The following is a 27,439-nucleotide window of genomic DNA, read 5'->3' as shown; positions in this document are numbered from 1 at the left end:
TTATAATCACACTGATCGCTTGAGGGCAGAGAGCACCCTATTAGGGTATGTTCACACGGCCTATTTACGGACGTAAATCGGGCGTTTTTGCCCCGAATTACGCCCGAAAATAGCGCCTCAATAGCGCTGACAAACATCTGCCCATTGAAAGCAATGGGCAGACGTTTGTCTGTTCACACGAGGCGTATATTTACGCGCCGCTGTCAAATGACGGCGCGTAAATAGACGCCCGCGTAGAAGAAGTGACCTGTCACTTCTTTGGCCGTAATTGGAGCCGCTATTCATTGACTCCAATGAATAGCCGCGCTAATTACGGCCGTAATTGACGCGGCGTTCAAGCGCCTGCACATGCCGGTACGGCTGAAATTACGGGGATGTTTTCAGGCTGAAACATCCCCGTAATTTCAGCCGTTACGGACCCCCGCCGTGTGAACATACCCTTAGGGTAACTATATAACCACTTCAGGCAGCCAGTAACAAACATGGCCGCTCAAGTAAATCACATGCCTCTGACGTATCTTACATACGTCAGTCACGGAGGCCTCTTCCTGTGTAGTGCCTTCTTGACCCGGAAGTGACGCTATATGGAGAGTCGTGTGGCTCAGACGGACAGCTCAGCGTTAGTCCCAGCTTCCTGTCTCCTAATTCAACTTGCTGCGGCTCTTTTATCAGTGACAGGAGCTTTGACCTGTCCGTCCGCGGTATCACGCCCGTGCCTGCTGTTCTCCCCCCAGTGTCCAGCGTATCATCTCCCGCACAATGAACACCGCACTCTCCAGGGCTAATTCTCTCTTCGCCTTCTCACTGAGTGTTATGGCCGCTCTTACGTTTGGCTGTTTCATCACCACCGCATTCAAAGACCGAGTGGTGCCTGTCAACATTCACGTCTCCAGGGTGACACTGTGAGTACTGCCCCTAATCACTGGGGCTCTATGTGCTGGCACATGTTTGGGCTTGTTGCTCATCCTGCCATATGTTCTCTTCAAGGGGAACTCCACTAAGGAGAATGTGCTGATGTGTCATTGAGACATGTAAGTTTGTGAAGTGTGCTGCACGATATTGTCCCCTCACTGCTCATTGGCGACTTCTATGGTCTCCGCTGACACCTCATGGAAATCTTCAAGCAGAAAAGTCATTGATTTCAACCTTTAGTACAAGTATCAGTGGGCAGCGCAGCCCATAGATCCCGACCAATGTCTCAATGATGGATTTTATTGTAACTGCCAGGCACTGGCAATGCAGCGGCCGAACGTTTAGTGAATTGCTTTTAAAATTTCTGTCCTTCCCGTATGCATTCTATAGAAAATCTGCCTCCAGATGTGCCGGGCCATCATGGGTGTCACTGGCCACGGCCTTTGAAGGCCATGCAAGGGGCAGGTGTCGTACAGGAAGCATATGGGGATGGATGTTCTTTTTATTTTAAGTCCAGCCCCCCCCCCCCCCCCCCCGGCTCCTTTCAGGATATGCAGATGGATAATGAACATATTTGTTTAGCTTTCTATAGATGGGTGCCTTAGGGTACGTTCCCGCAATGGGGTGACTGCATTCAGATCAAACAGCGCCCGAGTGCGGTGGCCAACGTGGTTTTAACCACATACCAAAAATTGAAATATGAAAATCCCCCCTAGCCTTAACCCTTTTGCTGCCTTGACTATTTTCACATAAACACAACCTGAATCGTAAAATGAAAAAAATCGTGCTATACCCCAAACTAGGGCTGGGCAATTATGACATAAATGAAAATCACAATTACATGAACATGTAATCTCGATTACTGTTATTTAGGCCATGCCCCCTATTTGCATGATACACCATTGAATTAATATTTATCTCCTGAGCCTGCTGTATACTACTGTATATAATATACTCCCTGACACTGTCCTCACACAATATAATGCCCCCATAGGGCTCCCCACACAGTATAATGCCCCTATAGTTGGCCTCCGCACAGTATAATGCCCCTATAGTTGGCCTCCGCACAGTATAATGCCCCTGTAGTTGGCCTCCGCACGGCGCAGTGCCCCTGTGGTTGGCCTCCGCACGGCGCAGTGCCTCTGTGGTTGGCCTCCGCACGGCGCAGTGCCCCTGTGGTTGGCCTCCGCACGGCGCAGTGCCCCTGTGGTTGGCCTCCGCACGGCGCAGTGCCCCTGTGGTTGGCCTCCGCACGGCGCACTGCCCCTGTGGTTGGCCGGTGCAGTGCCCCAGTGCCGGTAAATATCGGAGTCCTGGAGCCGACAGGTGTCTTGATTATGTGCAGGAGGTGATTAGATGCTGTAAGGCTATGTTCACATTTGCATTGCCTTATCTGTTTTAATATCATCTGTTATTTTTTAGAGGATGTATCAAAATAACGAATGCAAATGAATTACAATCCATTTGTATCTGTTTTACATTAACACCGGTGATAAGAATAACCCATTCGTTAGACATCCATTTTTTTGAACAAACAAAAACAGTCCTGTACTCCGCACTTTTATCTTCATCAAAAAAACGGATGACTAACATAACGGACGCTAATGGATGCAATTTTAAATCTGATTGAGTTTTATGGAATTTTTAATGGATCAGGTTTTGTCTTTTATTCTGATCTAAAAACGGATCAGGGTACTGGATTATACAGTGCAAGTGTCTAAGTGTCATATTGGCAAAGTGTCCTGCCAGTTATACATTGGACAGGGTAAGTGACAGGTAAGTGACTAAACAAACAAACTGGCATACATTATAATTATTACTTTATATTAATTTGTATCTGTTTCCTACGACCAAACCATCGCAACATGTTTGCTGCCTCACTCATCATTGTAGCTGTTGCTGGTTTACAAGCCTACTGCCCATTTCACCCTTTAGTAAATTTAGTCCACATAAGTCTCTCTTCTCCTTCCCTCGCCCATGTACAGCTCCCATGCACTATTCACTTTGCTGAATCACCTTAACCCATCTCATCCCACTGCTGAACACAAAGGTCGCTCTCATAAAACACTGAACCATCTGCTGTCTCTCCCCATTCTCCTGCTACTCGCTGCAGGGGACATCTCCGAACCCTGGTCCTCCCTTTTCTTCTGCCAAGCTCAACCACTTACCTGCCATGCATAGAAACCCTGCAAATCTCCTCCACTTTCCTGTCTCTTACCTGTGCGCTCTAGAATTCTCGGTCCGTGGGCAACAAACTCACCTTTATTCATGACTTATTCCTTTCTAATTCTCTCAACCTTCTGGCTCTTACAGAAACATGACTACACCTGTCTGACACTGCTTCTCCTGCTGCTCTATCTTATGGTGGTCTCCACTTCTCTCATGCCCCTAGACCTGAGAACAGGCAGAGTGGAGGAATAGGCATACTACTTTCCAGGTCATTCCGCCCTCCCATACCCTCACTCACATTTCCCTCTTTTGAAGTCCACGCCCTCACTCTCACCCTTTTTCCCTGCGAGTGGCAGTTGTCTACCGCCCCCTGGGCTCACCCCGCCAATTCCTGGATCATTTTGCTGCCTGATTTCCACAATTCCTATCCTCTGAAACACCCACTCTCATCATGGGTGACTGCAACATCCCCATTGATAACCCAATCTCCTCATCTGCCTCCCAGTTTCTATCTTTAACCTCGTCCCTAGGTCTGTCATAACTTACTAACACTCCTACACATGAAGACGGCCATTCACTTGACCTGGTCTTCTTCCAACTCTGCTCAGTTTCTGACTTTATTAACTCTAATCTCCCACTCTCTGACCACAATCTTCTCTCCTTTACTATCAAATATTCTCTGCCTCCTCAGGTCATCCCTACGTATCAGACATACAGAAATCTACATGCCATTAACACTGTGAAACTCCTAGACAGTCTACAGTCCTCATTGTCCTCTATCTCTTCTCTCTCTTGTCCCAACCTGGCCGCCAAACATTACAATAACACTCTCAAAGATGCATTGGATGAAGCAGCCCCCACTACACTCCGAACCATCTGTCAAAGACAACAACAACAACCCTGGCACACGCCTCAATCCCGGTTTCTTCAGCGGTGCTTGAGATGTGCCGAACGTCTGTGGAGAATATCGCATTTGGCTGCAGACTTCCTCCATTACAAATTTATGTTCAAAACCTACAACTCTGCCCTTCACCGCGCCAAACAAGTCTATTTCACTTCCCTCATCTCCACATTAATAATCCAAAACACCTCTGATACTTTTCACTCCCTCCTTATTCCTAAAGTTCAGACGCCAATCACAGATCTCAGTGCTGAAGACCTGGCCAATTATTTTAAAGTTAAAATTGACAAGATCCGGCATGATATTATCTCGCAGTCCCCTAGTATCATCGATCCCCCTTCCCTCCCGCACTCCCTCTTCTTTACTTTCAACATTTGACCCAATAACAGAAGAAGTCTCCAGGCTCCTCTCTTCTTCTCGTCCCACTACCTGTCCTAGTGATCCTATCCCCTCACACCTCGTCCAGTCCCTCTCCCCAGCTGTCACTAGTCACGGGACTAAAATATTTAACCTTTCTTTCCTCTGGTATCTTTCCCTCCTCTTTTAAACATGCCATTATAAACCCATTACTGAAAAAAACAACTCTTGACCCATCCAGCGCTGCTAACTACCGACCAGTCTCTAATCTGCCGTTCATCTCCAAACTCCTGGAACGCTTGGTCTACTCTCGCCTTATCCGCTATCTCTCTGCTAACTCCATTCTAGACCCCTTACAATCTGGTTTCCGCACTCAACACTCCACAGAGACTGCCCTTACTAAAGTCTCAAATGATCTCTTGGCAGCTAAATTGGATGGTAAATCCTCTCTCCTGATTCTTCTGGATCTCTCTGCAGCCTTTGACACTGTGGACCACAAACTCCTACTTAACATGCTCCACTCTATTGGCCTCAAGGACGCGGCTCTCTCTTGATTTTCCTCCTATCTCTCTGACTGCTCGTTCAGTGTGTCATTTGCTGGTTCCACTTCTCCTGTTCCCCTTGCTATCGGGGTGCCCCAGAGATCAGTCCTAGGTCTGCTCCTATTGCACAAACCGTCAGCAGATTTGGCTTCCAGTACCATCTCTACGCTGATGTCACGGGAAGAGGCATATAATTGGGTGTCATCACCCACGCTCTAATACAAAACACCAGTGATTGTCTGTTGCCACCATCTACTAACCTCCCTAAACCTGATGTCTCCATCTCAGTGTGTGGCACTACCATAACTCCTAAGCAGCACGCCCGCTGTCTCTGGGTTATTTTTGACTCCGATCTTTCCTTTACTCCTGACATTCAATCACTTTCACGCACCTGTCACTTTCACCTCAAAAACATCTCCAGAATCCGTCCTTTTCTTACTGACGAAAAAGCCAAAACTCTTACTGTTGCTCTGATTCACTCTAGTCTTGATTTACTGTAATTGTTAGTCGGTCTTCCCCTCACTAAACTCTCCCCTCTCCAATCTATCCTCAATTCAGCAGCCAGGCTCATCTTTCTGACCAACCGCTACACCAACGCCTCTACCCTGTGCCAGTCACTGCACTGGTTGCCCATCCCCTTCAGATTTAAACTCAAACTTATTACTCTCACCCACAAAGCTCTCCACAGTGCTGCACCTCCTTACATCTCCTCCCTCATCTCTGTCTACCACCCTACCCGTGCTCTACGTTCTGCCAACGACCTTAGATTAAAATCCTCCATAATCCGAACCTCCCACTCCCGTCTCCAAGATTTTTCTCGTGCTGCACCCGTCCTCTGGAATGTGCTACCCCAGACAATCAGATTAATTCCCAATATCCACAGTTTTAAACGTGCCCTAAAAACACATCTTTTTAGACAGGCCTATAACATTCCCTAATCTGATCCTTTCCTTGGCCCCCCTTTTAGATTAGTAAGATCATCAGAATAAGATTCCCTCACACTCCTTGCACCCGAATGCACTTCATGTCCGTCATACACGGATACTGGCTGGTGACTGGCTCATGCAGCTTTGTGTACCACCCCGTGTGTATAAAAGATGGCCGGACCATTGTCAGAAACAAACCCTTTTACACATTGTCTCCCTTATTTCCTCATAGATTGTAAGCTCTTGCGAGCAGGGTCCTCACTCCCCAGGTTTGAATTGTAAATTCGCTTCATCACTATGTAATGTCTGTTTATGTTCCCTCTAAATTGTAAAGTGCGGCGTAATATGTTGGCGCTATATAAATAAAGATTATTATTATTATTATTATTATTAAGTGTGAACATAGCCTAACTGCTCCTCTGTCTGCTGTTAATCTGAAAGAGAGGAGTTTGGGCTTTGATATGCGATGGAACGGACATGATGTGGATTTGAACATTTCCAGTATTCCCAGATTTTCAGGCAGGTTTATTTCTTCTACTTGTGAATCGGATTTTGAAAACCCCATGCACATGTTTTGTGAATCGGAATCCTTGTCAATTCCGCCACGTTTGAACATCCGTTAGCAATTGGTTGCTACTGAAAAGGCTGCTGCTTGTCTGAGAACAGCTTTGACACACAAAGCGCATTGTAAACTCATTTAAGACTTTTTTTTATTTAAAAGTTTGAGTCCTGTTGTAATGATTTATTTAGTCTGTTTGGGGAACTCTTGTGTCTGAGGTCGGATTCACACGAGCGTGAGGGAACTCTGATGTGAAAAACGTGATGTTTTTTTCACATCCGAGCTGCCCCCGTGTGGGTCCCGTTTTCAACTACTTATTCAACGCTCGTGTGAATCTAGCCTAAGGGTGTGTTCAAGTCAGCGTCCCCCTTCCATTCATGGGTTCCACAAGACCTTTTCCACAAAACCATAACTTCCATTTGCATTACTATTGATTTCAATGGTAATGCTTCTCTTCCATTTGTCTCCGTTCCGTAAAGTTTCAGTTCTTTGGCGGAAACAATAGCGTAGTCGACTGCGCTATTTACGTGAAAACCTGAAACCTTACAAAATGGAAGCCATTTGCAACGGAAGCATTACCATTGAAATCAATAGTAATGCAAAAGGTAGCTGAGGGTGACGCTGATGTGAACAGGTCCTTAAAGGGGTTGTCCACCTTCTGACAACTGATGACCTATCCACCGGATAGGTCATCAATATGTAATTGGTGCGTGTCCGACACCCGCACCGATGAGCCGCACCGGTGGCCTCCGGGCATCGGATGTTGTGGCACACAATGCTATGTACGGATTCCGGAAGCAGTTGGCTCCGTACATAGCATAGTGGCCGTGCTGCAGAACTGCAGGACTGCTCCTATTCACTTGAACAGTACTGCATCTCCGCTGCTATTCCGTGGCTGGAGCCAACTGCTTCCGGCTTGTACGTCCGGTGTACGGAGAAACTGGAGCAGCTTATCTGTGCGGGGCCCGGGTGTCGTCCCCCACAGATCATGCACTGATGAGCTGTCCAGTGGATAGGTCATCAGTTGTCAGAAGCTGGAAAACCCCTTTAATCTTTCTCTATAATCCATTTACTTTAACTTTTTTTTTATTTTTTTTATGCCCTACAAAAGAATCGTGTTGTTGTTGTGGTTTTCAATGTAGGATTGTGGCAAAACCAGGGCATATTGGGCTTCTGCCCATTTTGCAGTCTTGGCAGATGTTGGCTGGATGATGGGCCTGTAGAGACTGTGGTGTTATAGTCTTCTATATTATGGTCTGCATGCTATGTTTTATTAGGTGTCTCCTGAATTTTATGTTCTTTTCTTTATAGGACACAGTCTTGTATATTCAAGTATGATATCCATCCCCCTTCCCAGAATGAAGGCCCCACTTTGTGCGGTCACTTATTTTTCCTTGAATGTAGTATTACTTGGTAGCACAGAGTCCTTCAGAGACGCTCTTTCTATCGGTTCTCCGCCCTAGCTCAGATTATGTCCATATGAAGTTATTGGGCATATGGATGAGGGTAGTCCTGATGGGGCTACCGTTGCTTAGGCTCGGATCTCAAATCGCGGTTTAAATGCATATGCTGCTGTGATTTGCAGAAAAAAAAAAGGCATTTAAACTGCAACTTGACATCCTAGCCTTATAGCACCAACATGGCACACATCGCTTTGAACAGATGGTCAGTCAAACGTGTACACCTACGCAAACCCTGAGAACATAAAACCCTGTGAGAATATGTCCTTGGTCAGACCTGAGACCCAATTCTGCAAAACAGCGCTAACCACGAAGCCACTGTTCTTTAATAGTTGCTATGGTCTGGTCACCCTTGCCACCCCACATGTAATGAACAACATCAGTGCACAGGTGCCATGGCAAAGATAATTGCACCTTAACAATGGGGTTTCCATTTGCTCTAATTGACTGGAAAATGTCTACAGTTTAAAATTCTCATGAAGACAACCCCTTTTCATAAAGAAGTCTGGACAGTGATCAACTGTTATCGCCTGGGGAAGCCGTGGGCAGCCACTAGTTTCCCCTGCAGTGGCCACTGAAAGGGAAATGTAGCATTACGTGGCGACCATTTAAATGAAGACCTAATAGGGCATGTGGACTGAGGTCTGATGAGAGAACCCCCTTTTCCCATTGGACGTACGTTTACGTGTAAGGACAGCTATGGGGGGGGGCAGCTATGGGGCATTATACTGTGTGGGGAACACTGGGGGCAATGTACTGTGTGAGGTGCAGTGTCAGGGAGTATATTATATACAGTAGTATACAGCAGGCTCCAGGGATAAATATAAATTCAATGGCGTAGCATGCAAATAGGGGGTGTGGTATGCAAAAAGGTGTGTGGCCTAAATAATTCATTAATCATAATCAAGGTTACATGTTCAGCAAATCGTGATTTAGATTTAGGTCATAATCTCCTAGCCGTACCCTCAGGTGCCACGATCAATAGCGACCCCAGCATGGTAGTGGTTTAAACAAACGGTGGGGACTCCCTCTGTCACCTTATTGGCGCCATTACAGGGTGATGGATTGCCATGGCAACCAGGCGCCTAAAAGAGGCCACTAAGTCTGCATGTCTGTATGCCTATTAGGCCCTGCAGAGTATTGGTGTTATATCAGAGCACATTATCGCATAGTCAAGTAAATAAAAGTGAACGAAAGTCATATAAAATGGTTTGACTAAAAATAATCCAAACTAAAAAAAATAATTTTACCTTTTTATAAAATTACAGAAAAACACGTTCGTTATTTTATCCGCTCCTTCCTAAAAAAAAAAAATAAGGAATTAAAGTTAATCAATGAGTTATATGTACCCTAAAATGCTAATACAACTCTTCCTTCCTCAGGAAGCTCTGTCTATAGAAAAGTAAAAAAGTTGTGGCTCAGAATGACACTACACAAAAATAAAGGATTAAAAGAAAAAAAAAAGGGTTTTTAATGTGCATAAATTGCAAAACATAAAACAAATCTACATTTGGAATCGCTGTAATCGTACTGACCCACAAAATAAAGTTAAGATTTAATTTGTACCACATGGGGAACGTCGTTTCTTTTTTTTAATTAATTTTTTTTTTTATTCCTCCTAAAAAATAAAAATTACTTTTTTAGCTTACATTTTCCCACAATGGCGCCATTTAAAAATACAATTCATCTCATAAAAAAAGAAGAAACCCCCATACGTCCTCCGTTTATTTTAAAAAGCCAAAATATTATTGCTTTTAGAACGCAGCAATGAAAAAATGAAGTGTCCTGGAGCCCAACATAGTTGCGAAAGCTCTGGTATTAAAGATTACCTGTCATTTTAATTTTTCCCCCATAAATTAATGGTACAAGGCTAAATAAGAAACTTTGTAATATTTCTTACTATACAAACATGCCACTCTCCACTTTTCTGCTGCTTCTTCCTCCCTCCTGCACTGATCATTTTCTCTCCATTCACTGGTATAATCTGTCTTCAGTAAAGCTGCCCATACGCTTAGGCTGGGTTCACACGACCTATTTTCAGACGTAAACGAGGCGTATTATGCCTCGTTTTACGTCTGAAAATAGGGCTACAATACGTCGGCAAACATCTGCCCATTCATTTGAATGGGTTTGCCGACGTACTGTGCAGACGACCTGTCATTTACGCGTCGTCGTTTGACAGCTGTCAAACGACGACGCGTAAAAATACAGCCTCGTCAAAAGAAGTGCAGGACACTTCTTTCAGACGTAATTTGAGCCGTACTTCATTGAAGTCAATGAAGCACAGCTGAAAATTTACGGCTGTCAGAGAAGCCTCGCAAAATGTGAGGAGGAGGAGGAATTACGTCTGAAACGAGGCAGCTGTTTTCTCCTGAAAACAATCTGTCTTTTCAGACGTAAAAGCCTGCTACCGTGTGCACATACCCTACAATAGCTGTCGGACGAAAGCTTGTTAGGTTGACCGCTTTTCTTCCTGATTATCCCATACGCATGCATGCAAGGCCAAGTGGGCACGTGTTTTCATTGGGAAGAAATTTTTTTTTCCTGCCATCATGTGATGGTCAGAACATCCCCACACACATTAGATAGTTGACTGGATCGCCAAATTCTGTGGGTTCTGTCTGCTTTCCTTTGTGTATGGGCACCCTAAGGCAGTGATGAGACCGAGAGATCAGGTGGCAGATCATAGATATCTATGGAAAGGGGAGTAGGGAACTGTGAGACACACATACGCTGCTGCTGTTTTTAGTAAGTGCTCCACTATCTCACCCCTGTGGGGAAAAAAACATTGCCAGCTCAAGTGACAGACATGTCTCATACAGTATTGTGTCCATGAATCTGAGGTATTTCATTTTTGACATTTGTACTGTTAAAGAGGCTCTGTCACCACATTATAAGTGGCCTATCTCCTACATAATCGGATCGGCGCTGTAATGTAGATAACAGTAGTTTTTTATTTTGAATAACGATAATTTTTGAGCAAGTGGGCTTGAACTGGGCGTGTTTTTACTTTTGACCAAGTGGGCTTTGTACAGAGAAGTGTATGACGCTGACCAATCAGTGACCAGTCAGTGTCATACACTTCTTATTGTTCCAGCCCAGCTTCGTTCACTGCACAATCACACTGTAACAATCACACTGTGCTGTGGATCATGCTGGGCTGGAACAATGAGAAGTGTATGAAGCTGATTGGTCAGCGTCATACACTTCTCTGTACAATGCCCAGTTGGTCATTAAGAAACTAAATTAGCCTAAATCTAAAATTGCTCATAACTTGCTCAAAAATGATCGTTTTTCAAAATAAAAACCACTGCTGTTATCTACACTACAGCGCTGATCAGATTATGTAGGAGATAGGGCATTTATAATCTGGTGACAGAGCGGCGTTACCGTATTTTTCGGACTATAAGACGGTTTTTAGCAAAAATAAATCTTGCTAAAATAAGTCCCTGCATCTTCTAGTCGGCAGTCAAGGGACCCGGCAGCACCCCTGACCGCTCCTTTCTTAACCCCTTCTCGACCCGTGATGTGCCGTCACATCATGGAGCGGGGAGCGGATGGTGATTGGAGCTGGCTCACGTGCTGAGCCCGCTCCATACACTGCAGATGACAGAAGCTCACACGCTGCTCTAACAGCCAGGAACAGCGATCGCACTGTTCCTGGCCGTTTAACTAGTTAAATGCCGCAGTCAATAGCGACCGCAGCATTTATAGTGGTTTTCCCATGAAGGACATTTGACATATCCACAGGATATATCATAAATGTCAGATGCGGCTCCCACCTCTGAGACCCGCATCTATCTTACTCGGCGCCGCTGTCTTCCGGCCGCTTCCTGGTTACATGGTCGAGTTACGCAAACAGCGTAACTCGCTAAGCTACGCATTTTCTGTAACTCTGATAACTGAATAGTAGTTACGGAAACCGTGTAGCATGCTACGCTGCTTCTGTAACTGCCATTCACTACTATGGGAGTTACGGAAACAGCGTAGCTTAGCGAGTTACGCTGTTTATGTAACTCATCCATGTATTGCAGTGTACTGTGCCAGCGATCTAATGATCGCTGGTTCAAGTCCCCTAGGGGAACTAATAAAATGTGTAAAAATAAAGTTAGATAGATTTTCAGGAGTGTAAAAAATTTTTAAAAGTACAATGTCAAAATAATAAAAAAAATTGGTATCGCTGCGTCCGTAAAAGTCTGAAACTATTACAATATAGCATTATTTGACTCGCACAGTGAAAGGCGTAAAATAAATGTAAAGCCCCAGAATCGTTGTCTTTTGGTCACCATAGCACTAAAAAGAATGAAATAAAAAGTGATAAAAAAATCGTATGTACCAAAAAAATGGTGCTAATAAAAACCACAGCTTGTCCCGCAAAAAATAAGCCCTCACACCGCTCAAACGATGGAAAAATATAAGTTATGGCTCTCAGAATGTGGTGAAACTGAACAAATTATTTTTTTTAACCAATAGGTTTTTCTTTGTGAAAGTAAAATTATTTTTTTTTTTTCTGTTGTCTAAAACCTTGGTGCATCTTATAGTTCGAAAAATACGGTAATTGCCTTCCATTGGAGTTATACTTCAGGAGGACTCGGCCGCATATCTCAGGGAGGCTGTTACGTATCCCACTGTATGTCATACAGTGGGATACGTCGCCCGAACAGTCCCCACCCAGCACTTGGGGGCTCTGGGGAAGCTCATGACGTCACTGTCCATGTATGAGTAGAGTGCTTCCTGTGCAGAAAGCTCCAGTGACATAACTGTCCATGTATTTCAGTGAACGTTATGTCACTGAAGCTTTCTGCTACGTGTTTAACCCTTTCACGACCAAGGACGAAAATGCACGTCCTGGTCGGCTGCTAGTTCCCGCACCAGGACGTGCATTTTCGTCCGCATTTCAAACTCACTCTGTGTAAACACAGAGTGACAGACCCGCGCTGACAGCTGTCCTAGACAGCTGAGACATCAGTCTTGCCGGACAGCGGACCATCGCCGCTGATTTCGGCAGTTAACCCCTTAAGTGCGGCGACGGATTGCCGTTGCCGCATTTAAGTGGTTTGAAGCACATCAGCAGCCCCCACGAAGTGATCGTGGGGGCTACCGATGCTTGTCACGGCAATCGGAGGTCAGATAATGACCTCCGGGTTGCCATGTATGGATGCCTCGGAGGAGCAGCCTCCGGCCGGTCCTCCGAGGCTTCTTGTCAGTGTGACAGTCACGTCACAATGACAGTTAGAGTACATCACACTACGTGTGTAGTGTAATGTATTCCAGCAGCGATCAAAGCTGCAAGTCTAAGTGTCCCCTAGTGGGACAAGTGAAAAAAGTAAAAAAAAGTAATAAAAATGTTTTAAAAAAAAGTGTAAAAATAAAAGTTATAAGTTCTATAAACACAAAATGCTTCTTTCTCCTATAATAAGACTTTTATTATAGAAAAAAAATGAACACGTTAAAAAAGTACACATATTTTGTATCACCGCGTTCGTAACGACCCCAACTATAAAACTGTAATGTTATTTTTCCCGCACGATGAACACCCCAAAAAAAATCAATAAAAAACGACGACAGAATCACAATTTTTTTGGTCACCACCGCTCCCTAAATAAAGAATAAAAAGTGATCAAAAAGTCGCATGTACCCGAAAATAATACCGATAAAAACGTCTATCCGTCCCGCAAAAAACAAGCCCTTACACAGCTTTATTGACTAAAAAATAAAAATATTATGGCTCTCAGAATATGGTGACACAGAAATTTTTTTTGTTTATAAATAAGTCATTTTATTGTGCAAACGCTAAAAAAAAGGACCAAACCTATATACATCTGGTATCGCCGTAACCGTACCAACCCGCAGAATAAAAATGTCATTTATAGCGTACGGTGAGCGCCGCAAAAAGAAAACCTAAAAAACGGTGTCAGAATTCCTGTTTTTTGCTCAGGATTGCAAATAAATTGAACAAAAAGTGATAAAAAAAAAATCGCATGTACCCCAAAATGGTACCAATGAAAACGACAGATTGTCCCGCAACAAATAAGCCCTCACACAGCTCCGGTGGTGAAAAAATAAAGAAGTTCTGGCTTTCAGATTATGGCGATGCAAAATGTGCAGAGTGTCCAAAAGTGGATAAGATCGGGCGCCATTTATCAGTGCGACACCGGCCACATATCTGCGGATTATTTATTTACACCATTATTATACCCTCTTATTATGCCCTGATGTTCTCCGCACAGCTTACATATACCCCCACATTATAAACTGAAACACCAGCGAAACCCAAAACAGAAAAACTACCAAGCAAAATCTGTGCTCCAAAAGCAAAATGGCACTCCCTCCCTTCTGAGCCCTGCAGCGTGCCCAAGCAGCAGTTTGCGCCCACACATATGGCGTCGCCATACCCGAGAGAACCCGCTTAACGTTTTATGAGGTATTTGTCTTCTGTGGCACACACTGGGCACAACATATTATGCACTAAAATGGCATATCAGTGGAAAATTGCAATTTTCACTTTGAACCATCTGCTGTGCATTAACCCCTTTGCGCACTATGACTTAATTGCCCGTCATGATGCGGCGGTTGATGTATGGAGCCGGCTCACGTGCTGAGCCCGCTCCATACGCTGCGGGTGTCGGCTGTGTATTACAGCAGGCCCCCTCGGTACTAACGGACAGGAACAGCGATCGCTCTGTTACAGAAGCCTGTATGAATAACAATATACTGCAATACATTAGTATTGCAGTGTATTGTACCAGCGATCCAATGATCGCTGGATCAAGTCCCCTAAGGGGATTGATTAATAAAATGTGTAGAAGAATTATAGTTTAGTAGTGAGAATTTTTTTTTTTAAAGTTAAAAAAACAAAACACATTTTCGCATTTTTCTTCTAAAGTAATTTAAAAAAATGAACAAAATTGGTATCGCTACGTCCGTAAAAGTCAGAACTATTACAATATACCATTATTTAATTTGCAAAAAAAATGTAATACAACTTTTGAATCACTTTTTATGTACCAAAAAATGGTACCAATAAAAACTGCAGCTCCTCCCGCAAGAAATAAGCCCTCACACCACTCTATTGATGGAAAAATAAAAAAGTTATGGCTCTTGGAAAGCGGGGAGGGAAAATCTAAAATAAGAAAGCAAAAACTGGATCAGTCCTGAAAGGGTTAATTCATTTCTAATGAAAAAACGTATGACCACATGTGGGGTATTTCCGTACTCGGGAGAAATTGCTTTATAAAAAATGGTTGTTTTTTTCCTCCTTTATCCCTTGTGAAAATGAGAAAATGCAACATTTTAGTGGAAAAAATTTTTATATTAATTTTCGCGCCCTAATTCTAATAAACTCTGCAAAAGACCCGTGGGGTGTAAATGCTCACTATACCCCTAGAAAAATTCCTTGAAGGTTTTTCCCAAAATGGGGTCACTTTTGGGGGGTTTCCACTGTTTTGGTCCCTCCAGTGCATTGCAGATGCGACATGGCACCGAAAACCATTCCATCAAAATCATAAATCCAAATGGCGCTCCTTCCCTTCCCTTCTGAGCCCTGCTGTGGGTCCAAACAGCAGTTTATTACCACATATGGGGTATTGTCGTAATCGGGAGACATTGCTTTACAAATGTTGGGGTGCATTTTCTTCGTTATTCCTTGTAAATAATAAAAATTTATATGTTTCAGAAAAAAAGTACATTTTAATTTTTACAGACTAATTCCAATATATTTAGCGAAAAACCTGTGTGGTCAAAATGCTAACTATACCCCTAGATAAATACCTTAAGGGGTCTAGTTTTCGAAATGGGGTAGTTTATGGGGAGTTTCTATCGTTCTGGCAGCTCAAAGCCTCTCCAAATGTACAGTGGGGCCTAAAACATTTTCAAGCAAAATATGAGTCCTGAAAGCCTCCGGGTGCTCCCTTCCTTTGGGGCCCTGCCGTGTCTCCAAACAACGCATTAGGGCCACAATGTGGGTATTTTTGAAAACAGGAGAAAGAGGGTGATAGATTTTTGGGGTGTCTTTCTTCATTTTCATGTTCGCTTTACAAAGAAATCGGTCTTCAAACAAATACTTTTATGAAAAAAGTGAAATTATTTTTTTTTTCACCTGCTATGCATTAAATTTAGCAAAAAACTGTGGGGTCAAAGTACGCACTACACCCCTAGATAAATACCTTAAGGGGTCTAGTTTTCTAAATGGGGTCATTTATGGGGAGATTCTATCGCTCTGGTAGCTCAAAACCTCTCCAAATGTACAGTGGGGCCTAAAATATTTTCAAGCAAAATATGAGTCCTGAAAGCCTCCGGGTGCTCCCTCCCTTTCGGGCCCTGTCGTGTGTCCAAGCAATGCATTAGGGTCACAATTGGGGCATTTTTGAAAACAGGAGAAACAGGGTGATAGATTTTGGGGTGTGTTTCTTCATTCTCATGGTCGCTTTACAAAGAAATCGGTCTTCAAAGTGATACTTTTATGAAAAAAGTGAAATTATATTTTTTTACGCCTGCTTTGCATGAATTCTTACAAAAAAACTGTGGGGTCAAAATACTTACAACACCCCTTAATAAATACCTTAAGGGGTGTAGTTTTCAAAATGGTGTCACTTGTGGGGGTTTCCACCATTCTGACACCTATGAGCCTCTGAAAACCTGGCTTGGTGCAGGAAAACAAAATGTACTTCAAAATGTATAAAATTATTACTAAATTTGTAAGTCTTCCAAATTGCTCAAAAAAATAAAATTTTTTTTAAAAGTGCTGCCAAAATAGAGTAAAGAGATGGAAATATATATTTAATTAAAAAAATTGTGCAGTATGTATGTACATATGTGACATATTGCAGTTAAAAATAGGGAAAAATGATAATTTGTACAAAATTTCTTCAATTTCTCTATTTTTTAATTAATTTCCGCAAATCGTATCAGTCTACTTTTACCACTATAATAAAGTACAACATGTGACGAAAAAACAATGTCAGAATTACTTGGATATTCAAAACTTTCACAGAGTTATTCTCTGATAAAGTCAGTCATAACAGGCCCGGTCATTAAAGGGTTAACTTATATTTGTAACGGATGCCTAAGGGTATGTTCACACTATGTGTTTTGAGACGTAATTCGGGCTGTTTATGCCTCGAATTACGCCTGAAAAAACTGCTCCATTACACCTCCAAACATCTGCCCACTGCTTGCAATGGGATTTACGGTATTCTGTTCCCATGAGGCGTAATTTTATGCGTCGTTTTCAAAATACGGAGCATAAAAAGACGCCGGGTAAAAGGAAGTGCAGGTCATTTCTTGGGATGTTTTTGGAGGCGTTTTTCATTGACTCCATTGAAAAACAGCTCCAAAAACGTCCGTAAAATATGCTGCAAAAAACGCGAGTTGCTACAAAAACGTCTGAAAATCAGAAGCTGTTTTCCCTTTAAAACCGCTCCGTATTTTGCTAAGCCGTGTGAACATACCCTTATAGTGGCATTCGTCACCCATAGGCTACCATGTTAGAAAAACGTACTCTACGCTTTTTTTTTTTTTTTGCGGGAAACCTCAGAATGGAATAGTGTAGACTACTACGTTATTTCATTCTCCTTCAAAAGAAAAGGTATTCAAACGTATACCAGCCTAACAGAGGCCACAAAGACCGTCTGCTGGCCTCCATTGGGCTAATGAAGCCTTTTGGATACGTTGATGATGTACGTCCGGATCTTTCCTGATGTACACGATAGATGTAGTTGAGAAGGTGATCTGAAGGAGACCTTAAGACTACGAGAAATATTCAATGCATTAAACTTGTTTATAGTCCTCGTATTTCTCCTTTAATGTTTTGTTTCCTTGTCTTTGCAGAGAGAATGTTGAAGATTTTACTGGCCCCCGAGAAAAGAGTGACCTGGGATTTCTCATATTTGATATAAATGCTGATATCCTTTCTGTATGGAGTGATTTTATAGGTTTCTTTTTCATTCTATGTCTGGCTGTTGAGATACCTAAACCCACTGATAACCTTGGGATTTTGTGCCTGTAAAATGTATGTTTACTCTTAATATCAATGCCAAATTTAGCTCTGTGGACAGGTTATCACTGGAACATTATATTTTAGTTTAAAGTGACGGTGAAGTTGTAGTCACATGAGGACGTGGCTATGATCAGCGCAGCTCTTCGTGTTCAGTCCGTGTATAAGGAGCTGATTTATAACCATTAACTATGAGCATCTAAAGTAAAGCGGTAGTAACTGAGGGGGGGGAGGGGCTTGTTCAATTCAGCATATAATGGGTAAAATGCAGCTTTGTGCTCAGATCCGGCCCGGAGTAGGGGTGAGCAATTTAAACTCGCCTGCTTGGCTGCTTGTTGATTTGCGGATTAGACTTATATTTTCTCAGAAATTCTCCAAAAATCATTCTCAAGCTTAGTAAATTAAATCACCAATGGATTAAGAATCCACATAATTTCCAGTCCGAAATCTGAACTTCATATAGAACATCGTTATTTTATCAGCCATGTGATTAGATTTCCCAGTGTTATACAGCCAGGCTTAAAGAGGCGCTGTCACCCCATTATAAGTGGCCTATCTTGTACATGATGTGATCGGCGCTTGGTCATATAGTAAAACACACCCAGTTGTCCATTGAGAAACTCATTAGCATAAAGCTAAAATAGGTCATAACTCCGTCAAGTTATCGTTTTTCTAAATAAAAAAACACTGCTGTAATCTACATTATAGCGCCGATCACATCATGTACAATATAGGCCACTTATAATGTGGTGGCAGAGCCTCTTTAAGGAGGAGCCAACTGCTTGTAAAGGGTTAATCAGCTAGAGGTGAAGCCCTTTTTTTTTTTGTTGTCTAGAATTGGATGAGATGGGCCAGACTTCTCTCGCTACACCTTCGGCGCCCATCTCTTGCTGCCTAATATATCTCACCTTTAATGGTAAGGCCACACTGGGCGTCTTTGATGCGGACAAAGGGCGGCTGTCAAATTGCTTGTTAATGGCCGCACGGTGCTGCAGGGAAAACTGCTGGAAACCTTCAAAATCGTGTGGCCATAAGGGTCTAATCATTAATGGGCGCACAATATTGCAGATAACCAGCAGTTTTCCACAGAACCGAGCGGCCATTAAAGAGCAAATTGACAACCGGACCAAACAGCAGGTCAGCGCGGTTTTGCGGGGGACCTTAACTTAACAGGTGCCATTGTAACAAAATATTCCATGTTACTCACTTTACCTGTCAGTGGCTTTAATATTATGGCTGGTCGGTGTGAATGTATGTGTGTGTATATATAATATGTATTTTAGTTCACAATTTGCTATTTTGAGGTTCCTACTACATTGATCAGTTGACATGGGTGAATAACCCGTGCAGACAAGTCTCCTGTCATTAATGGCCATGTTATCAAAAGATAATGCAACTTTTTTCTTAATGAATTTACATTTGCAGCCGATATTCGATTGGAACGTCAAGCAGTTGTTCATATACTTATCAGCGGAGTACGCAACGAAGAGTAATGTAAGTATCATGTGTTTTTGCCAAGTGAGTCTCCTGTAAGGCCTCGTGCACACTGCAATCATGGTCCACGATTACGGGCAGGGCCGGCCGCGGACAGCCACCTGCATTTTTGGGTTGTGCTCCCATACAAAGCATGGACTGTAAAAAGCAAAAGGACCGGTCATGTTCTGACGGAACATTTCTACGACCCGAACACCCATATACGGGAAGGTGTCCGTGGTCAATAGAAGTGAATGGGACCCTAACTACGATCCGCAATTACGGATGATTTTTACAATCGTGTGCATGAAGCCTAAATTTGAAATATTAGACAGATTCAAGTTTTTTGTTCTTTTTGTTCTTTTAACCCGTTAGTGACCGGCCCATAGTCTTTTTACGTCGGTCACTAACGGGCCTTATTCCGATGCCAGACTTTTTACGTCGCGGCATCGGAATAAGTAAACAGCAGGGAGCTGTCAAATCTCCCTGCTCTCAGCTGCCAGAGGCAGCTGGGGGCATCCCTGCTCTGCCATGTGAGATCGATATTAGTATCGATCTCACCCGTTTAACCCCTCCGATGCGGTGCACAATAGCGAGCACTGCATCTGAGTGGTTTTGGAGAGAGGGAGGGAGCTCCCTCTCCCACCGACACCCGGCGATACGATCGCCGAGTGTCTGTCTCCGATGGCAGCCGGGGGCCTAATAAAGGCCCCCAGGTCTGCCTGTCATGAATGCCTGCTAGATCATGCCTCTGGCATGACCTAGCAGATGCCTGTCCGTTTTAAACGGACAGGCAGTAATACACTGCAATACAAAAGTATTGCAGTGTATTATAATAGCGATCACAGAATCACATATTATAGTCCCCTAGTGGGACTAGTAAAAAAGTAAAAGTTTAAAGTTAATTTTAAAAAAATTTGAAAAAAAATGAAAAACCCAGCTTTTCCCCTTACAAAATGCTTTACTATTAAAAAAACTAAATAAAGTTAAAAAGTTACACATATTTGGTATCGCCGCGTCCGTAACGACCCCGACTATAAATCTATTACATTATTTAACCCGCACGGTGAACGCAGTAACAAATGTAATAAAAAACTATGGAAAAATTGCTGTTTTCTGTGAATCCTGACTTAAAAAAAATGTGATAAAAAGTGATCAAAAAGCCGCATCTACGCCAAAGTGGTACCAATAAAAAAACAAGTCTTCCCGCAAAAAAAAAAGCCCTCATACAACCGCATCGGCGAAAAAATTAAAACGTTATGGCTCTTCAAATATGGAGACACAAAAACAAATAATTTTGAAAAAATGCGTTTTTACTGTGTAAAAGTAGTAAAACATACAAAAACTATACAAATTTGGTATCGTTGCAATCGGAACAACCCGCTGAATAAAGTTATTGTGTTATTTATATGACACGGTAAACGGCGTAGATTTAAGACGCGAAAAAGTGGCGAAATTTCAGGTTTTTTTCTATTCCCCCCCAAATAAAAGTGAATAAAACGTAATCAATAAATAATATGTCCCCCAAAATGGTGCTATTAAAAAATACAACTTGTCCCGCAAAAAACAAGACATTATACAGCTATGTCGACGCAAAAATAAAAAGGTTATAGCTCTTGGAATGCAACGATGGAAAAACGTAAAAAATGGCTTGGTCATTAAGGTTTAAAATAGGCTGGTCATTAAGGGGTTAAAACCCCATAAAGCAGATCCTCATATAAAATCCTTCACCTGCAGTAACACAATGACATGCAACTGTGGCAGAGAAATCTGTCATTAAACTTTCAATGCTGATTGCTGTGTCCCCCTTTAATTTTCTAAAGAGTAATCTAGTGAACTGCCCGTACACTTTAGATAGCCGTTGTTCCGCAGACTACTACTCCTCCCGACTCCCCTTATACATGCACACGTTACTCATTCAAGTGGACATGTGTTTTCAATGGGCAGAGGGGTATAAACTACTGCCAGGCTCCTCAAAGGAGATAAGCCACTGTCAGAACAATGAATCTGGCATTTTAACATCAGACATGCCCAATCCGTGTTTCCCTCGTCCCGTCGGGACACCCCCATACACATTGGTCGGTGGGTTAGACTGACTTTCGTCTGTTTTATAGGCTCCTTTTAGTCCTTGTTAGACCCAATGACCTTCTGTGATGCTGCCGATTAGGGTTGGATTTCGGTATGTCCTATGCTAATAAAGATAACATAAAAAGCCCTTAATGGGACTAAAATAATGAAATCACAATAAAGAAATGAGTCCAAAATCATGTAATATATAATTGGGTTGCATGAAAGCAAATAATTTAAATTTTTGGTAGCTCCATAACTGTAACATCTCGTACAACTAATGTAGTGAACTATGGGGGAAAAAAAGAAAAATAGTCAACATATTAGAAATGAAATGCTAATGCATTCCAAAAGGGAACCTTCTGCGACTCATCCTATGGTCTTGTTCCACTGTATTGATGTAAAAATAAACTTCGGATTGCTGGAATGCTAAGGTGTGAAAACAAACAATGCACGGCCTTTAACCCCTTAATGACCAGCCTGTTTTGGACCTTAATGACCAAGCCATTTTTTACGTTTTTCAATCGTCGCATTCCAAGAGCTATAACCTTCTTATTTTTGCGTCGACATAGCTGTATAAGGTCTTGTTTTTTGCGGGACAAGTTGTATTTTTTAATAGCACCATTTTGAGGTACATATTATTTATTGATTAACTTTTATTAACTTTTTTTTGGGGGGGAATAGAAAAAAATCTGAAATTTCGCCACTCTTTTTTGCGTCCTAAATCTACGCCGTTTACCGTGTGGTATAAATAACACTAACTTTATTCAGCGGGTTGTTACGATTGCAACGATACCAAATTTGTATAGTTTTTGTATGTTTTACTACTTTTACACAGTAAAAACGCTTTTTTTTTCTAAATGATTTGTTTTTGTCTCCATATTTGAAGAGCCGTAACGTTTTTATTTTTTCGCCGATGCGGTCGTATGAGGGCTTTTTTTTTGCGGGACGACTTGTAGTTATTATTGGTACCATTTTGGAGTAGATGCGACTTTTTGATCACTTTTTATTACATTTTTTTAAAGTCAGGATTCACAGAAAACAGCAATTTTTCCATAGTTTTTTATTTTTTTTACGGCGTTCACCGTGCGGGTTAAATAATGTAATAGATTTATAGTCGGGGTCGTTACGGACGCGGCGATACCAAATATGTGTAACTTTTTAACTTTATTTTGTTTTTTTAATAGTAAAGCATTTTGTAAGGGGAAAAGCTGGGTTTTTCCTTTTTTTTCACTTTTTTTTAAATTAACTTTATTAAACTTTTTTTTCACTTTTTTATTAGTCCCATTAGGGGACTATAATATGCGATTCTCCGATCGCATTTATAATACACTGCAATACTTTTGTATTGCAGTGTATTACTGCCTGTCCGTTTAAAACGGACAGGCATCTGCTAGGTCATGCCTGCGGCATGATCTAGCAGGCATTCACTCCAGGCAGCCTGGGGGCCTTTATTAGACCCCCGGCTGCCATTAGAGACACAGACACTCGGCGATCGTATCGCCGGGTGTCGGTGGGGGAGAGAAGGAGCTCCCTCCCTCTCTCCAAAACCACTCAGATGCGGTGCTCGCTATTGAGCACCGCATCTGAGGGGTTAAACGTGTGAGATCGATACTAATATCGATCTCACACGGCAGAGCAGGGACGCTCCCAGCCCTCAGCTGCCTCTAGCAGCTGAGAGCAGGGAGATCTGACAGCTCCCTGCTCTGTAAACTTATTCCGATGCTGCGACGTAAAAAGTCTATGGCATCGGAATAAGGCCCGTTAGTGACCGACGTAGATACACGATGGGTCGGGCACTAACGGGTTAAGGGGATAAGAGCAGTATTGAACAGCACTTGTATAAGGGGTTCCCACCCCTTTAGCGCTGCACAGGTCCATTTATGGCTCTATAATATTTCCTTCAGAGCTTGGAAACCTTCCCTATGTGTATATTGTGCTTGGTTTGTGGTAAAATCTATGAAATATTACCCATGAATATCTTTGATTTCACTTTAGGCTTTGAATCAGGTTGTGCTATGGGACAAGATCATCCTCCGGGGAGATAACCCAAAATTGTCTTTAAAGGAGATGAAATCAAAGTATTTCTTCTTTGACGATGGAAACGGCCTGAAGTAAGCATCTGGAAAAAATATATTGTTTTTATTAAAAAGTGCGCGCAAGAGAGAATTTATAAGGTGAAAGCTGACAGACCAAGCTGATGTCTGTTTACTCTTTGGCGCCAGAATGGTTTCTGATTGATTTGTGGTGACAGAAGGGAGGGATCTGTAGAGGATCAAGATGTCAGTAGTACTTCAAAGCGGAGCTCTTTAATTATCATTGTCTGATATGACTTGTAATGCGGTTTATTGATCTGACCAGCACCATAATATTGCAGAAATCTGAACCGCATTATAGGGAATAAAGATGTATGAGATTGTCCCTGGTTTTCAGAATCATGGGGGTTTGATTAGAAGATGAAGTACTTCCCTTTTTATTCTGTAGGAAATGAAATCGTAGTACTGAAGAAATAAAAAAAAAAAGCCTTTAATCCAGCCCTTCTCTCCGGCACAGACCTTCAATATAATAGAATTTCAGAAGAGTGAGTGGAAATGGTCAGTTAGGAAATTCCTCTCATTACAGGAGTGCTAGTGGCAGAAAGTCAGTTTTTTGTTTTTTCATAAACAGTGCCACCCTTGTTGACGGGCTGTGTATGGTATTGCAGCCCTTTCTATTGAATTGGACTGAACTACAATACCAGTTGCAGCCCATGAATAAAAGTGGTGCTGTGTATGAAAGAGTATCTTGGGCCATAGATCCTGACCTCCAAATATCCGTGTAGATTTTCCCTACAAAACAAGTCCGCATTCAGTACAGTATGGCAGAGCACTGTAGTAATAGTTATGGTGAAACCATGAACAAGGTGAATTTAGAGGGCATGGGGAAAGTGAAAAATAAAAAAAGCTAGTGCAGAGACAGGGGGAGAAGTTGCTCATAGCTACCAATCCAGGGCAACGGACAACAAAAAGTTGAAATCTGGTTACTATGGGAAAATCCCCCTTTTTACCTTGTACTATTTTAGATGAATGTCCCCTGTTCTTCACCGGTCAAAGAGCTGTTAATGGGTCCTGGAACCCGGCTGCACTCGCTGAAAGGCCCTTCTGAACTTTTTGGGGAAATGAAGTGCATCCCTGTTAGGGGCTGTTCACATCACATTTTTTGGCCTGCGTTTTCCGTATATTCTTGGAAAAGGTCCCAACATCTTCATTAATGCCGCCACCCATGGGCTATAATGGTGTCCGTTTAACAGATATATCATGAAAAGTTTATGACTTATCCATGAGCTTTTCAGTGGCATCCATTACCCATAGGTTACCATGTTAAAAAAAAAAAAAGTGTGTTTACTGGACTTTCTATTCTATATATGTATTTACATTATTTGTCAGTATACTGCTGTATACCGGCCTGACCAACACTCTTTTGGCCTCTGTCTGTCAATGGAGTCATGTTAATAAGTTTAGTGTGCACTTCGCGAGCTTCCCCGACGTATGTGCTAGACATAAACAAACACGTGAATAGGGCCATAGCTGTTTATCTGGGAGAAATTCCTTAACCGGTTCCATAGCTCCTTTCATGTAATACCTTATGATGCCCCGATCAGGAGGCCGTATGGGTATGTTCACACGGGCTATTTTCAGTTGTTTTTCGGGCCGTAAACGCCCCTAAAAACGGCTGAAAAATCGGAAGCAGAACGCCCGCAAACATCTGCTGATTAAGTTCAATGGGAAATACGGCATTCTGTTCCGATGGAGCGTTTTTTTTACGCCTCATTTTCAAAAAACCGGTGCGTTAAAAGACGCCCCGTAAATAGTGATGTCACTTCTTGAGCCGGTTTTCATTGACCCAATAGAAAAACTGCTCCAAAACGGCAGTGAAAAACGCTAGTTTGATTAAAAAACGGCTGAAAATCAGGAGCGGTTTTCCCTTGAAAACATCTCCGTATTTTCAGCCGTATTTTGTTAACCGTGTGAACATAGCCTAACACTGACTACCTTACTGTTCTACATCGAGTTGGCGACTTTTTAACTCCGGATCTCCCTGTGCATGTGTACAGTTCTGCTGGGTCCCGAATGTATCAGACATTTATGACATATCCTATGGATTTATTTATTTTTATTCATTTTTTTTTTTAAAGCTGGTTTTGTGCAATTTTTATTTAACACGGACATTTACATAATTTCAATTATTGTTCATGGATTGGCCAATTTCAAAGGCAGATTAGATTATACTAGCCATGTAGTCCGGTAGGAGGCTGGAAGACGTCTGGTTTTTAGACTGTATACTGTAATAACGTAGTCTTTCAATACCTGCGTATAAGTAATGTGATATTTTTGCTCTTTATGATTTTATGTTGTCTTTTTTTTATTTCCAGGGGAAACAGGAATATCACGCTCACGCTCTCCTGGAATGTGGTCCCAAATGCTGGCATCCTGCCCCTGGTCACAGGATCAGGGCACATTTCTATTCCATTCCCTGAAACCTACAAAACCCCAATGAGCTATTAAGTTATTGCAATCTTTCCTACATTAAATTTTTTTTATATACATCCATATGTTCCTGTACATCTTGAAAATGCCCTGCCTCATTTTCCTACCAAAGGAAAGAAGTGTTTTATTTACAAAAAACAAAAAAATCGACACTTGGCAATGAACCATTTATTCGGAAATGTGTTTGCCCGGTAGGTGGAAGCGCCTGTGTAAATACCAATGAAATCCACAGTTTTTATTTTTTTATTTTGAGCAGGCCTTGGTCTTCCCAGATGCAGGGAAGGGACCGTTACATGTATCTGTTCAAAGCAATGCAACATTATGTTTGTCTTGTGTTTTTTTTTTTTTGTTTTTTTTTTGCTTTTCCTTTTTGTTTAATAATGGCTGAGCCTGTTAACTGAATAAATGTGATGAATGTCTATTGCTTTTTTGTTTTTTTTAATTGGGATAGTTCACACTTGCGTTTTATAACCTGTTACTCTAATCCTTTTTTAGAGCAGAATAAGGATAACAACGGATCTGTAAGGCTATGGTCACACAGCTTTTTTTGACGCGGAAACCGCGACGCAAAACGGCTCAAATGCCTCCCGTTGATTTCAATGGGAGGCGGAGGCGTCTTTTTTTTTTTTTTTTTTTTTTTTTTTTTTTTCTCTCGCGAGCGGTAAAACTGTCTCGCGGGAGAAAGAAGGGACATGCCCTCGCTTCGGGCGTTTACTCTCCTGACTTCCCATTGACATCAATGGGAAGCAGGGAAAGTGTAATTCGCAGCATTTTATGCCCAAGGCGCTCAATGGCTGCGGGCGAAAATCGGCGTGCGGGGAGAGGAAAATCTGCCTCAAACTTCCAAATGGAATTTTGAGGCAGAATTTCCGCCTGCAAAAAAACTCTGAGTGAACATAGCCTTTAAAATCCCGTTGTAATCAAAATAATGGATGCAAATGGATTACAATCCGTTCGCATCCGTTTTACATTGACACCAATGATAAAAATAACCCATCCCTTAGATATCAGTTTGTTTGTTTTTTTTGTTTTTTTTTGAACGGAGAAAAAAAGTCCCGTACTCTGCACTTCTATCTCCGTCAAAAAAATGGATGACTAACATAACAAGAAAACTCCCATTTTGATTTCAACAGATCGGTTTTATCCTTATTTTGATCTAAAAACAGATCAGAGTAACGGATTATATAACGCAAGTGTGAACGTAGCCTTAGGATGTTCATTTGGAAGAAATACAATTCCGTCAGCAGTCCAGACACTGTTTCCAAATAAAACTCTCCAATATGGTGTACAAGTTACTTGTAGAAATGCTTTTTCTGAAGTTTTGGACACCCTATACTGTGGGGAAAACTTGCTAATCATTTAATAAATTGCCATTCCTATTATAAAAAAAAACCAACATAGCAAATTGTTATTTTCGTGAGGTTTAACTCGTTAGTGACCGCCAATACGCCTTTTAACGGCGGCCACTAACGGGCTTTATTCTGATACATACGCCTTTTCACGGCGCTGCATCAGAATAAAATTGCGGCGCCGTGAAAGGAGATGGCTCCCTG

The 27,439-nt window shown here is 42.2% G+C and overlaps 1 protein-coding gene across 1 annotated transcript; it reads left to right on the top strand.

Annotated features, from left to right (window-relative positions):
* The first annotated feature begins 563 nt into the window (after positions 1-563).
* SPCS3 (signal peptidase complex subunit 3) lies at positions 564-26,305 on the top strand. Its single transcript, XM_075849653.1, has 5 exons — positions 564-902; positions 17,655-17,728; positions 19,238-19,314; positions 23,359-23,474; positions 25,772-26,305. Exons 1-5 carry the CDS (start codon positions 760-762, stop codon positions 25,902-25,904), a joined length of 543 nt encoding a protein of 180 aa, XP_075705768.1. The 5' UTR covers positions 564-759; the 3' UTR covers positions 25,905-26,305.
* Positions 26,306-27,439: the final 1,134 nt, after the last annotated feature.

The sequence above is a fragment of the Rhinoderma darwinii genome, chromosome 1 (genome assembly GCF_050947455.1).
Source record: "Rhinoderma darwinii isolate aRhiDar2 chromosome 1, aRhiDar2.hap1, whole genome shotgun sequence".
Taxonomy (NCBI): Eukaryota; Metazoa; Chordata; class Amphibia; order Anura; family Rhinodermatidae; genus Rhinoderma; species Rhinoderma darwinii.
The sequence above is the reverse complement of the archived record's forward strand: the minus strand, read 5'-3'. Positions and strand labels throughout refer to the sequence as shown.

What these genes read in the sequence shown, in the direction of transcription:
- SPCS3 (XM_075849653.1), top strand. Translation starts at nt 760, where the DNA reads ATGAACACCGCACTCTCCAGGGCTAATTCTCTCTTCGCCTTCTCACTG. An exon ending in CACGTCTCCAGGGTGACACT is followed by an intron (nt 903 to 17,654) that starts GTGAGTACTGCC and finishes TTGTCTTTGCAG; the next exon opens with AGAGAATGTTGAAGATTTTA. An exon ending in CATATTTGATATAAATGCTG is followed by an intron (nt 17,729 to 19,237) that starts ATATCCTTTCTG and finishes TAATGAATTTAC; the next exon opens with ATTTGCAGCCGATATTCGAT.